The 11,969-nt window shown below is 39.1% G+C and overlaps 1 protein-coding gene and 1 long non-coding RNA gene across 2 annotated transcripts; one reads left to right on the plus strand and one right to left on the minus strand.

The window, feature by feature from the left end:
* Positions 1-1,017: 1,017 nt before the first annotated feature.
* Positions 1,018-6,410, plus strand: LOC128383649 (Fc receptor-like protein 5; the record flags this gene model as incomplete). The annotated part of the gene is made up of 4 exons (XM_053343240.1): positions 1,018-1,192; positions 5,671-5,931; positions 6,010-6,249; positions 6,325-6,410. Coding segments are annotated over exons 1-4 (762 nt in total), but the record flags the coding sequence as incomplete, so codon positions are not given.
* A 4,195-nt stretch (positions 6,411-10,605) lies between these two features.
* Positions 10,606-11,923, minus strand: LOC128384196 (uncharacterized). The gene is made up of 3 exons (XR_008324070.1): positions 11,832-11,923; positions 11,270-11,322; positions 10,606-10,794 (listed from the first exon to the last, which is right to left on the minus strand). It is a non-coding gene; the product is annotated as an uncharacterized LOC128384196 (long non-coding RNA).
* Positions 11,924-11,969: the final 46 nt, after the last annotated feature.

Raw genomic sequence — 11,969 nt, forward strand, 5'->3', positions numbered from 1 at the left:
AGAAGGAAGAAAGGAAGGACGGACAGATGGAAGGAAGGACAGAAAGAAGAAAGGAAGGAAGGCAGATGGAAGGAAGGACAGAAGGAAGAAAAGGAAGGACAGAAGGAAGAAAAGGAAGGAAGGACAGAAGGAAGAAAGAAAGGAAAGACAGAAGGAAGAAAGGACAGAAGGAAGGAAGGACAGTTGGAAGGACAGAAGGAAGGAAGAAAGGAAGGACAGAAGGAAGAAAGGAAGGAAGGACAGATGGAAGGAAGAAGGAAGAAAGGAAGGAAGGACAGGTGGAAGGAAGGACAGAAGGAAGAAAGGAAGGAAGGACAGAAGGAAGAAAGAAAGGAAGGACAGAAGGAAGGAAGGACAGAAGGAAGAAAGGAAGGAAGGACAGAAGGAAGAAAGGAAGGAAGGACAGATGGAAGGAAGGATAGAAGGAAGAAAGGAAGGACAGATGGAAGGAAGGACAGAAGGAAGAAAAGGAAGGACAGAAGGAAGAAAGGAAGGAAGGACAGAAGGAAGGAAGGAAGGAAGGAAGGAAGGAAGGACAGAAGGAAGGAAGGACAGAAGGTTTGACCCCCCTGCCCTACAGTTAGAATGCACAAAGCTTTGGAGCTCTCAATAAAACAACAACTAGCTCCATTTATCTTTAAAATGACTTGTGGAAATGTTGTTAAAGTAGAAACGGAGCAGTTACACACAAACACAAGCTTTAAACAACTTGATCATATTTGACTCAAATTAAATCAATCTCTCAATAATACTGCGCACTGCTTAAGGAAGAACATGAAACAGGCAACACCCAAAACGCAACAACAAAGTCAGCAAAGTTTTCAAAAACAATAAAAACAATATTAAAACTCACCAGGTTGAGATTTTCAAATGAGTACAATCCCCCGGTTTATGTGATTTGAGGCAAAGATGTCGATGCTGCTGGTTACCTGTTAGACTTGAAGGCTCATTTTTCCTGATGGGGCGCCGCGGTCCATCCCCGGGTCGTGGGCTAATGTCAGTGGTAGCATTAGCATCATGGCCAGTGTCCGTGCCCGCAGTGGTTGGCTGTGGCTGGTCATGCTAGCCCCTTTCCTCGACCTCCTGCTCCTGCTGCTCCATCTCCTCCTCTTCTTGCTCACCTTCGTCCGGCCGAGCCTTGCACAGGAAAGACACGGGACCCGAGTGCTCATCTTCCCCTGCAGGTGTCACAGTGCGTCCGTAGTTTTATCCAACACGCCCCCCGCCACCGCCATCTGTTGTTCCGTCCCACGACGTTTAAAAACTCATTTATCCATGATACATTTTGACCAGCTTACTAACGTTAGCTTAACGTGAGTGACTATAAGCCGCTAACGCTAACTGCTAGAGCCAGGTAACTAGTAGCCTACTGTCTCTGTGTCGCATACACTAAAAGCGGGCTCACATGAGTGACGTTGACGTACGGACAGTACAGTCTGTTAATGAACCCAGATCAGTGACAGTTGTCATGGCAGCTGCCTGAATGCCGTTACTACATGGTGGTGATGTTGGACTCCGCACTTTTCTTGGTTATTTAGTTGTTGTTGTTTTCTTGGTGGTTTTATGATGGGGCTAACACAACTCTTGATGGGGCTATATCCCAACCAAGCCCCACCCTGGCGCCGCCTGTCCACATTGTAAATAGAGGCGTTTAAATGAAAGTGAATGAAGTTAATATTCACTCACAGACAGGTTGCTGTCGGTCAGACGGTGAACGGAGCGGAAGGTGCAGAAAAGAAGGAGAATTGGGACAAATCCAGCTCTCCTATTGGCTGCCAAAAGTTGGATTCTCGAAATTGGGACAAATACAGCAACCTGACTGGCTGAGCTCGTTTTGGTCACGGGACCGCAGAGGGGTACTGGTCAAAAGTGTGAGGAATTGGGACAATTGGGACAGAGAAGAACAACACCAAGCGTTGATGAAACAAACCAGGGAAACAGCGACACTCAGTGGCGACAGCGCAGCATTACAGGGAGCGGATCATGCAGAAAAGATGGAGGAGAATTGGGACAAATCCGGCTCTCCTATTGGCTGCCAAAAGTTGGATTCTCGAAATTGAGACACATGGATCACGGGACCACAATGTTCGACAGCCATTGGCCAAATGTTGAGACAATCCAATCAGATGCTGCATTTGTCCCAATTTCGAGAATCCAACTTTTGGCAGCCAATAGGAGAGCCGGATTTGTCCCAATTCTCCTCCATCTTTTCTGCACGATCCGCTCCGTGTTGAAATATAACATTAAATCCTGTTTATTTATTAAACATTAACATCCACATTGTAAATAGAGGCGTTTCAATTAAAGTTAATGAAGTTAATAATTCACTTACTGGCTGGTTGCTGTCGGTCAGACGGTAAACGGAGCGCTGACGGTAGACAGACTCACAGGTAGAGAAGTATTCCGGTGTTAAACTGTGTATCTAGTGCAGAGCAGAAAGTCATGAGTTCAATACCTGACTGGAGCAAAGATGGAGGAGAGATTCAGAGTTTGTAATGTAGTTTAACTGCAGACAATAAGACTTCTTAACAGTCTTATAAAATAAATGCTGCCATCCAGTAAATATGTACTATGTTTGTATTCCATATAATAAACATGTACACTCACCAGCCACTTCATTATATACACCAGTGGAATCTAATACAACAGCTCTGCTATGAATTCTACATTTATGAAGTTTATATCATACAGAATATACATGAAAGCACATTTTTTGCATTTTGTTTATATAACTTTATTGTATAAAATGACTGCACTGAAACAGTAAACTTCACTGATAAACTGATAATGACAAATTACTAGATAGGAAAAGGGTCAAATATAAAGACTTTAGACTAATGTGAAGGTAAACACACTCATTGATTATATCTGCTGATTATAGATCTCTGACTGAATTGAAATGACAATAAACAGTTCAAATGAAATACTGAAAGTCTACATTCAGATATTAATGCTTGAACTAGAATCCATTTAGTATGTAAACATCGCACAGAAAGTAAGATCATTTGTGTTTGGTAGACTATTTCTTTGTTGTAACAATGGTTCTTGGAAATATATCTTATACGGTTTTACTGAATATGTGTGTTGCACCCATGTGTGAACAAAGCTGCTGAACGGCGTTCTTATGGCAAATGTCTTTCTTCATGTAGCATTATAATAAGGTTTATTATGGACATTACAAATAGCAGCTTTTTAAAGCCACTTCTGTAACAGACAAATGACCAGTTGTTACTGGAAAGTATTTTATCTGAAACAGGAAACTGGACGACCACATCGCTGCTCGCTGCTGTTAAAACAGGTTTCACTTTGACAACAAGGTACTTTCGTGAGAAACCTCACCAGCTTCAGACTTTACTGGAATCAATATGAGGAAGTTGTTGCTGTGGTTTCATATGCACAGTTTTAAGAACGGCTAAATTATAGACTTCGTCTGCTTTTGTCTGTGTGTATGTGTGTTGGTAAAAAGCAAGACTAAGATGTCAGTCTTTTTGTAAGTAATGATAACCACAAATAACTGATCTATCCACAAAGAAGAGCAGCTGTACCTCTGGTCCTGTTTGATTTGACGACTCTTTGTCCATCACTGACGTCTTCTGTTGTTTTCACTGCTGAGTAAACTACAACTGAATAATACACTGAAAGATAAAACACATATAAAATACATTACTGACAGTAATACAGATGATACCATTACTGTTAGTATACAGCATCTAAATCATATAGCAGTGAGATTATTTATGCCTTTGCTACACTCAATAAAAATACTGTTTTTGTATAATATGAACATTTGTAACTTTAAACATGTTTATAAATGAATTCACCTAATGTAAGAATAACATTACATAAACATGTCAATAACAATGTTTGAGTAAAATATATAAAAGTTAAATAGTTTGGTGTAAAAACCCCCATGTTCAGATATATTAAAATATGTATATTTATAAAGCATGTAGACAAACTGTCTCCATCAGAAACAGGAAGCTGTATGACCACAGAGCTGCTAGCTTCTGTTAACTGATTCACCACAAAGTAGAAAACACACTGAGAGCACATCACACTCTGTCATCAACCAGAAGAAACCAAACTGCTCTGTTGCTCTTATTAATAAATGAAAACTTATTAGTTGTTGATATAAATGCAATAAAATATTGACTTCCTCAGTGTCCCCACTTTTGATTGGAGGGTTTAAATGCATGTTTGCCAGCCTCTGTCATCACTGATGAACCCAGCAGTAAAGTTTATGTTTCTATGTGTTAAAATGGACTTTAACGTTTGCCTCCACTGTAAAAACAGTGTTGTAGTTGTTGCTGACAGTGAGGTTGATCTCTTCACAGATGAATGTGCTTCCCTGCAGGCGTCTCCTTCAGTTTCCCTGCTGGTACAGACTGATCAGAGGGAAGACAGCATGAAGGAAGTAGAATAAAGACTCTCTAACACACATCTAGCACAGACGTCTCCACAGTGAATGAAACAGTGTAAATACAGCAGTAGTCTTCTGCTCAGTAAAGACAAACCTTCACACTGTCACTCACAAAGTCAATGAAACATCATGTTAGCAGTAATCTGTGAGATGTTGGAGCCAGCAGACTTTTAGTAACTTCATGTGTTTGCTGCTGCTGTCTAATGTTGCTGTCATCACTTATTCACATTAACTTCATTTATTAAAGTTATTTTACTGATATTGAGAATACATAAAGGGTTAACTAAAGCTTTCATGTCACTGCTAATAATATAAACTACTGTAAAAAGCTGTTTCCAGCAGAGTAAACCACACCGCAGCATCACACCTAAAAAAAGGGAAGGAAGTCGTGTTTAACTGCAGTGAACAAATGAAGTCATTCTCACATCACTGAGAGGCCGAATGGACCAAACATCTCTTCTGTGGCTCTGTGAGTACAATCTGTACTGTCCAGGTTTAAATAATTATACTTATAACATGTCAGCTGAGTTATAGAAGAGAGGATGAGTTATTCATTTAAATGACTTCTATATTTATCTATTAATATATCACATCTGTGTAGTTTAGTGATGATTTGATGTGTTTCTGGTTTGTTCTTTTTTTTCTTTAGTTGTGAGCTCTCTGCTGTTCTGCTCAACAAACCAAGGTCAGTAAACGTCTCGTCTGATGATGTAAAGCTGTTGAAGGGTCACTCTGCTGATGTCTTAATATGTATAAAGGTCTGGAAGTAAAGTTTCCTCTGAATGATGAAAATAAAGTGTCAGATTATTACAGGAAGTGCTCCGTTTATGTGGCCAGACTGTTTTTCTTACAGCAGAGGCATTACTGTTCACACATACTGTAAATGTTCCCTGATGACTTAAATACAACATTTAAATCAACTAATTAATAAATATGTCAGACAGATTTAACCTTAAATCATAAACAATGTAAAACTAGCATCTTCAACATCTGGCTAAAATGCATTAATGTTCCCTCCATCTTAAACGCTTCATGGATGATTTTTATCTTTATTCATTAACATTAAACAACTATGTGACACATAAAGTGGTTGAGTGTAAATATAGTGACACCTTCTGGTCATGCTTCACTGCAGCATTGAGAAACATTAACTGTATAACAGGATTCATGTTGTTGACCTACTGAGTGTTTCTGTGTTACATTAAATGACTCCTCATGTTGTTTCCTAAATATAATAAATCTCCTCTCAGCCTCTCTGACTGTGAGTCCCAGCAGATCTCAGATGTTTGAAGGAGAGTTTGTCTCTCTGAGCTGTGAGGAGGACGACAGCTCTGCTGGATGGAAGCTGAGGAGGAACACAACCAGAGGAACCAGGAAGGAGTGTGGAGACTGGGGAAGATCAGCTGGTTCCTCCTGTATCATCGGTGACATCATCACACTGGACAGTGGAGTTTACTGGTGTGAGTCCAGAGAGGGAGCAACCAGTAACAGCATCAACATCACTGTCACTGGTAAGATCAGACTGTGGAGTTAGTATTGATGAAGCTGAGTGTAAATGATGAAATGCTGTAGTTTGTCTCTGTGTTGAGGTGGACCAGTGATCCTGCAGAGTCCTGTCCTCCCTGTGATGGAGGGAGATGATGTCACTCTGCACTGTAAAACAAAGACCTCCAACCTCCCAGCTGGTTTCTATAAAGATGGCTCCCTCATCTGGACTGATCCTGCAGGTCACATGACCATCCACAATGTTTCCAAGTCTGATGAAGGTCTCTACAAGTGTCACATCAGCAGTCATGGAGAGTCTCCATCCAGCTGGATCTCTGTCACAGGTGAGGAAGTTACCTTTGATTTCACCACTTATTTCATCCACATGTTTACCTGACCAGGTGGGATTTCTTCTACAGAAAAACCTACAACCACAGCCCCGCCCCTTGCATCTGAAGCTCCGCCCCTTGTCTCAGCTCCCCCGCAGCTTGTGTTCACACTGATCCGCCACCGAGTGGTGTTCTGTCCATACTTCATCTCCACTCTCCTCATGGTGTCTTTATATTGACACAGACCCACAGGTAACACTCTGAATCACTCACTCACCTTACAGACACTCAGCAACTATCAATCAATCAATCAATCAATCAATCAATCAGGTTCATTCAGGTGTGGATGATTGACAGTTGATTAATCACCTACATTTTCTTTCTAAACTGCTCTGACAGGAAATGACCCACTTATCTACATGGCAACACCTCTGCCCACCCAGGCTGAGCAGGGATTGGATGATGACTATGATGACATCATCCCCTGTGTCACCACAGAGCATCACTTCTGAACTGAACCAATGAGTCGTCGTTCTGAAGCTTCGAGTCATGAATGAAAAACATCAGAGGAGCTGAAACGCTTCCTGAGGAACTCCTCATGTTCTAGTTTGACTTGAAGTTACAGAGAAGACAGGAAATAGTTTATATTTCTGCTGTCTGTCTGTCTCTGTTCTACTAAAGAAAACATGTCATTATTTTCTGCCATGATGTTATAAACTTGTTTTCTTAAATCTGGTAAAATCATGTGCAGAGCAGCTTCACATCTATTAATGTCTCTCTACTGTTTGTCTTGTTGTTCATTTTATGACTTCATGTTTAGTTATTGATGTAACACCAGTGTACAAACATTTCTACAGGATTAAAAAGTACATGATGATTCAAAGTGCTGAGTAGTCTTTGAAACAACACCAAAGTAAGAGGTGCAGTGGTTCTAGACATACAACCCATAAAAAAAGACAAAAGCCTCATTCAGACAAGGGACAAATGAGACAATAACAGTGTTTACAGTTGCAAATGTTTTAATTGGGTAGTAAACTAATACAGTGATTGAAAAACATCAACGTAATAATTTGTAATTTTTGAAAAACTGAAAATAAATAAATAAAAACAGTCAATTAAATTAATTATACAAGCCTCTAAACTTAAGTATAGTTAAGGACATTTTCCAGTGTTGCATTAGTTCTTACTGCTCTCTCATTGTCCCTCCATGCAGTCATTGCCTCTCTGTGCTGCTCAGACTTTGAATGAAGTGTAAATCCTCTCTCTTTGTACGTTGCCTTGTTCCAGTTTGTGTCTCTTGGCTGTTTGAAGGGCTGAAACGTCTGCAGGCATAACAATAGCCAACAACGTTTTCAGTCCAGACCAAAATCTTGTCTTGTATTTTCAATCACACAAATAAAATAGTTTTACTCACCTTCAGTTGTTTGGTTGATAAATTCAAATTTTCCCGCGCTCTGTCCCTCCCCTTTCTTCTCTCCTGTAGTCCGGTCGGATCTCTTAAGGCAGCATACAGTCAGGCCGGAAACTGCTGAGCCACTTTATTTCCGCCTTTCCCTTCAGTACAAAACGAAAGAAATCTGTCATTTTATTATTAATGCAGACTCAAAACTGTTTTTATCAGACTTTATTATCTAAGTGTTTTAATTCAGACTCAACACATCAGATCAGTCTCACATTATTCATTTACATTTGTACACACGATTCAATATTCAATATATTCCATTTACTGCACACAGTTCATTAAATTCAGATATTAGAGATCGATGTTTTAACAATATATAGTTCAGCCACCTGCTGATTGGTTGTAGCAGCCTACAGCCCGCCTCCTCTGTTCTTCCATCGGCTCTCTATCTGAGCACGTGTGAAGGCCAGCTTGTGGCTCTCAGTCACACAACCACAGAGCTACTATGAAGCAGTCTGCTGTTATTTAAAGATATCATCATGGTGACTTTTCTACTAAGTTGATCTATTCTCTCAGTTGGTTCATGAATGTTGTGCTGCTGTTAACAAAAGCTCACAGTCTGACCTACATTACATTCAGATCACTTCAAACTTGATGCTGTGTGATGCATCATTTTTAAAGCCTATAAACAAACCAAGCCTGGTGCTGCTGCTTCTCCACACTGTCAGCAGTCCTAACCTCCTGTAGTCACACCATGTTACAGGAAAGAAACAGGAATCTGGTCTAGTGATACAGAGCAGCGTTCTCACTGGAGGGTTTCTGTTGTGTTTGTACTGGATCCACAGTCCTGCTGATGGTTTTACATTACTCCACTGATACAGGTCACTGTAACACACCATGAAACACACAAATGCACCATCAAAGGCAGGATGCCAACATATAACTCCATAAGACTTGTAAGAATAACCAGAGCTGTTAGAAATGAACTGAACCTCACACCTGCTGTTAACAATAACTACAGTCCAGATTATTGCAGTCAGGCTCCATCGCAGCCATCAATGTGAACACACTGTCTATGTCTCCATCTAGTGGTTGAAGTGTAGTACTGACACAGATTTACCCAAAGACGCTTCTTACTGGAGGTTGTGACCTTTCAATAGAGGGATGAACTGTCCAAAAATAAACAATGTGATCCTGAGATATTGATGCTTATTAGCTGAGCTCATTACTCACATTACATTAGATTCACATCACATTTGAGATCATTACAAACAGCTCATTTGGAGATTCTGCCTAAACACGCCTCTACTAAAACCTCTCTAACTCACAATTACAACAAACATCAATTCAACTTTGGCACAAATGCAATCACAGTTCTGATGGAGGAGGCGGGGGGTGTTGGCTTATTCAGACTGAATTTCTGCAACTGGAGTAACACAAGATATGCAGCTATATGGCTATCTAGTGTTAGCCTGGCCCCTCAAACTTTTTGTTTTTAGCGTCTAATTTCAAAGTGGTTCCTCTTTATTTCTGTCACAGTTCAGTTCTGCTCCTTTAATACGACTGCTGACACTGATCAATAACTGAATGAACTTACTGTGTTTTAAAAGCTGTTTGTGTTACTTTTTAAAGAGTACAATTAAAGGAGTTAAACATGCTATGACAGGCTCATAAATGTCATTATCATTAACTCACAACATGGAAAGGATCCCTACAGAAGTACCTCCGTGTGTGTTTACCACAATAACTGTTTAAAAACGGTTAAATTACCATCAGTAGTCATCAGTCCGTATTTACCTTTCTCTTCTTCCACTTCCGGTAACTCCGGTGTTCGTACTTCATTGAAAATTAATGTGTTTGTGTGCAGATACAAATATAGTCTCGCATATATCTGCATTAATAGCATTATATTTAAAAAATCTCTCTCTCTCTATCTCACACACTTAACTTCAGAGTTCACTAACCGCAATGTGCTGTATATTTACTGATACAGTGGATGTGATTCCACCTGTAGCCAGCAGGGGTCAGCACACAATCCCAAGTTTGATTAAAAACTCAACTTGAATCAGTAGAGTTCCTCATGTGTAAATAATGTCATTATACAACAAATAATTACACATATTATTATTACAAGATATTAGAGATATATTTTCTATCGAACTTTATTGAATAAAATGACTGCACTGAAACAGTAAACTTCACTAATAAACTGGTCAAATATAAAGACTTTAGACTAATGTGAAGGTAAACACACTCATTGATTATATCTGCTGATTATAGATCTCTGATTAGAAATGACAATAAACAGTTCAAATAAACTACTGAAAGTCTACATTCAGATATTAATGCTTAAACTAGAACCTGTTAAGTATCTATTATTTTAAAGTTATGGTTTATGAAAGGCTGCAGATACAGGATGTTTTAATAACAGCTGTGACTGTGAATAAAGGAGTAAAAGATTAATTACATGATGATTAAACAGCTTCTAAAATAAACCAGATGTTTTACTGACTGAATTTTCTTCATGTTTCACTGATTAAAGAATCAAAACTCTTCACACACTCTGTGCTGAAGCTGCTGAACGGAGCTCCTGCTGTTTATAGTCTGCGGTTTGTTGCACTGCAGAGCTGCAAACACACAGATAGTGAGAGATGCGTGTTGATTGGTTACCCACAACCAAACCTGAACGAGTCAAATTTTCCATCCGACAGCTTCATGAAACCCACAGAACCACACGGACAAAAGAAACTAGAACAAAGTTTATTGATCCAGTAAACAAGTTAATGCTGCAGCAACAACAGCATGCTACAAATATATATTATATATGATAAACATTAATAACAGTAAAGTTAATGATGACATTCAATACAAAGCAACTAACTGGTCATGAGATCAGAAACATCTTGTTGTTTTATTTCTAGGTTTTACATTTCACTGTTTTATTCACTAAATTAATCTGTTAGTTTTTCTGTTGCTGCCTGAGTGTAATTTAGTGAACAACAACATGAAGTATATGAAATCTATAAATGAATGTACTACTGTCTGAGGGGCTCTGGAGACCAGTAACAGGCCAGCTGGACGTCAGTGGTTGGACTGGTGTGAAGGTGTGGAGGTCTACCTCAGTGAAGAGTAGACAACCTCTGGCTCTAATGGAGACACTGAACACACACAGTTCAAACTATATGAGACACAGTTGTAGAAAAAACAAGTCTTTTCCAACATCTACTGATGGTAACTACAGTTGGGTTGAGGTCAGGGAAGATCTTGGTGACACTTCATGTAAAGACAAAGTTTCACTGCAGGTCTGTGATGAGATGTGAACTCTGGACCTGAATTCATGAAGCTTCTCAGAGCAGGAAATCTCTCCTAACTGGACAATAATTCACACATTTCTGGTCCTAGTTTTAGGAGAAGGATTAACTCAGGAAATCACTCCTGATATTTAGCAGCTGCAGAGATGTTTCAATGTTTGATCATTTACTAATTCTTAATTGTAAATGTTATTTATATGATAATACTACCTCTCTTTTTTAGTACTGTAGTTGTATTTTTCTTTTCTTTAAACTTAATTTATTAATCTAAATGTATAACAGACTCATTGTATCAGTATAGTAGACCCAACATTAAACCTACCTCTCTCCTCTCAGCTCTTCTCACTACTGAGTGAGCTGCAGCTGGATCATAATCTGTAACATAAAACACATTCATATTAACCAGTTCTGTTACTATACTGCTGCAAATGTAATATAAATATTAATACTACTCTTATGGCAAATGACTGTCTTTCTTCATGTAGCATTATAATAAGGTTTATTATGGACATTACAAATAGCAGCTTTTTAAAACCACTTCTGTAACAGACAAATGACCAGTTGGTACTGGAAAGTATTTTATCTGAAACAGGAAACTGGACGACCACAGAGCTGCTCGCTGCTGTTAAAACAGGTTTGCACTTTGACCACAAGTTACAAAACAGCTTCAGACTTTACTAGAATCAATATGAGGAAGCTGTTGCTGTAGTTTCATATGGTATATATATATAGTTTTAAGAACGCCTAAATTATAAACTTTATCTGCTTTATCTGTGTGTATGTGTGTGTATGTGTTGGTAAAAAGCAAGACTAAGATGTTGGTCTTTTTGTAAGTAATGATAACCACAAATAACTGATCTATCCACAAAGAAGAGCAGCTGTACCTCTGGTCCTGTTTGATTTGACGACTCTTTGTCCATCACTGACGTCTTCTGTTGTTTTCACTGCTGAGTAAACTACAACTGAATAATACACTGAAAGATAAAACACATATAAAATACATTACTGACATGAATACAGAT

This window comes from Scomber japonicus, chromosome 22 (genome assembly GCF_027409825.1).
Source record: "Scomber japonicus isolate fScoJap1 chromosome 22, fScoJap1.pri, whole genome shotgun sequence".
Classification (NCBI taxonomy): domain Eukaryota; kingdom Metazoa; phylum Chordata; class Actinopteri; order Scombriformes; family Scombridae; genus Scomber; species Scomber japonicus.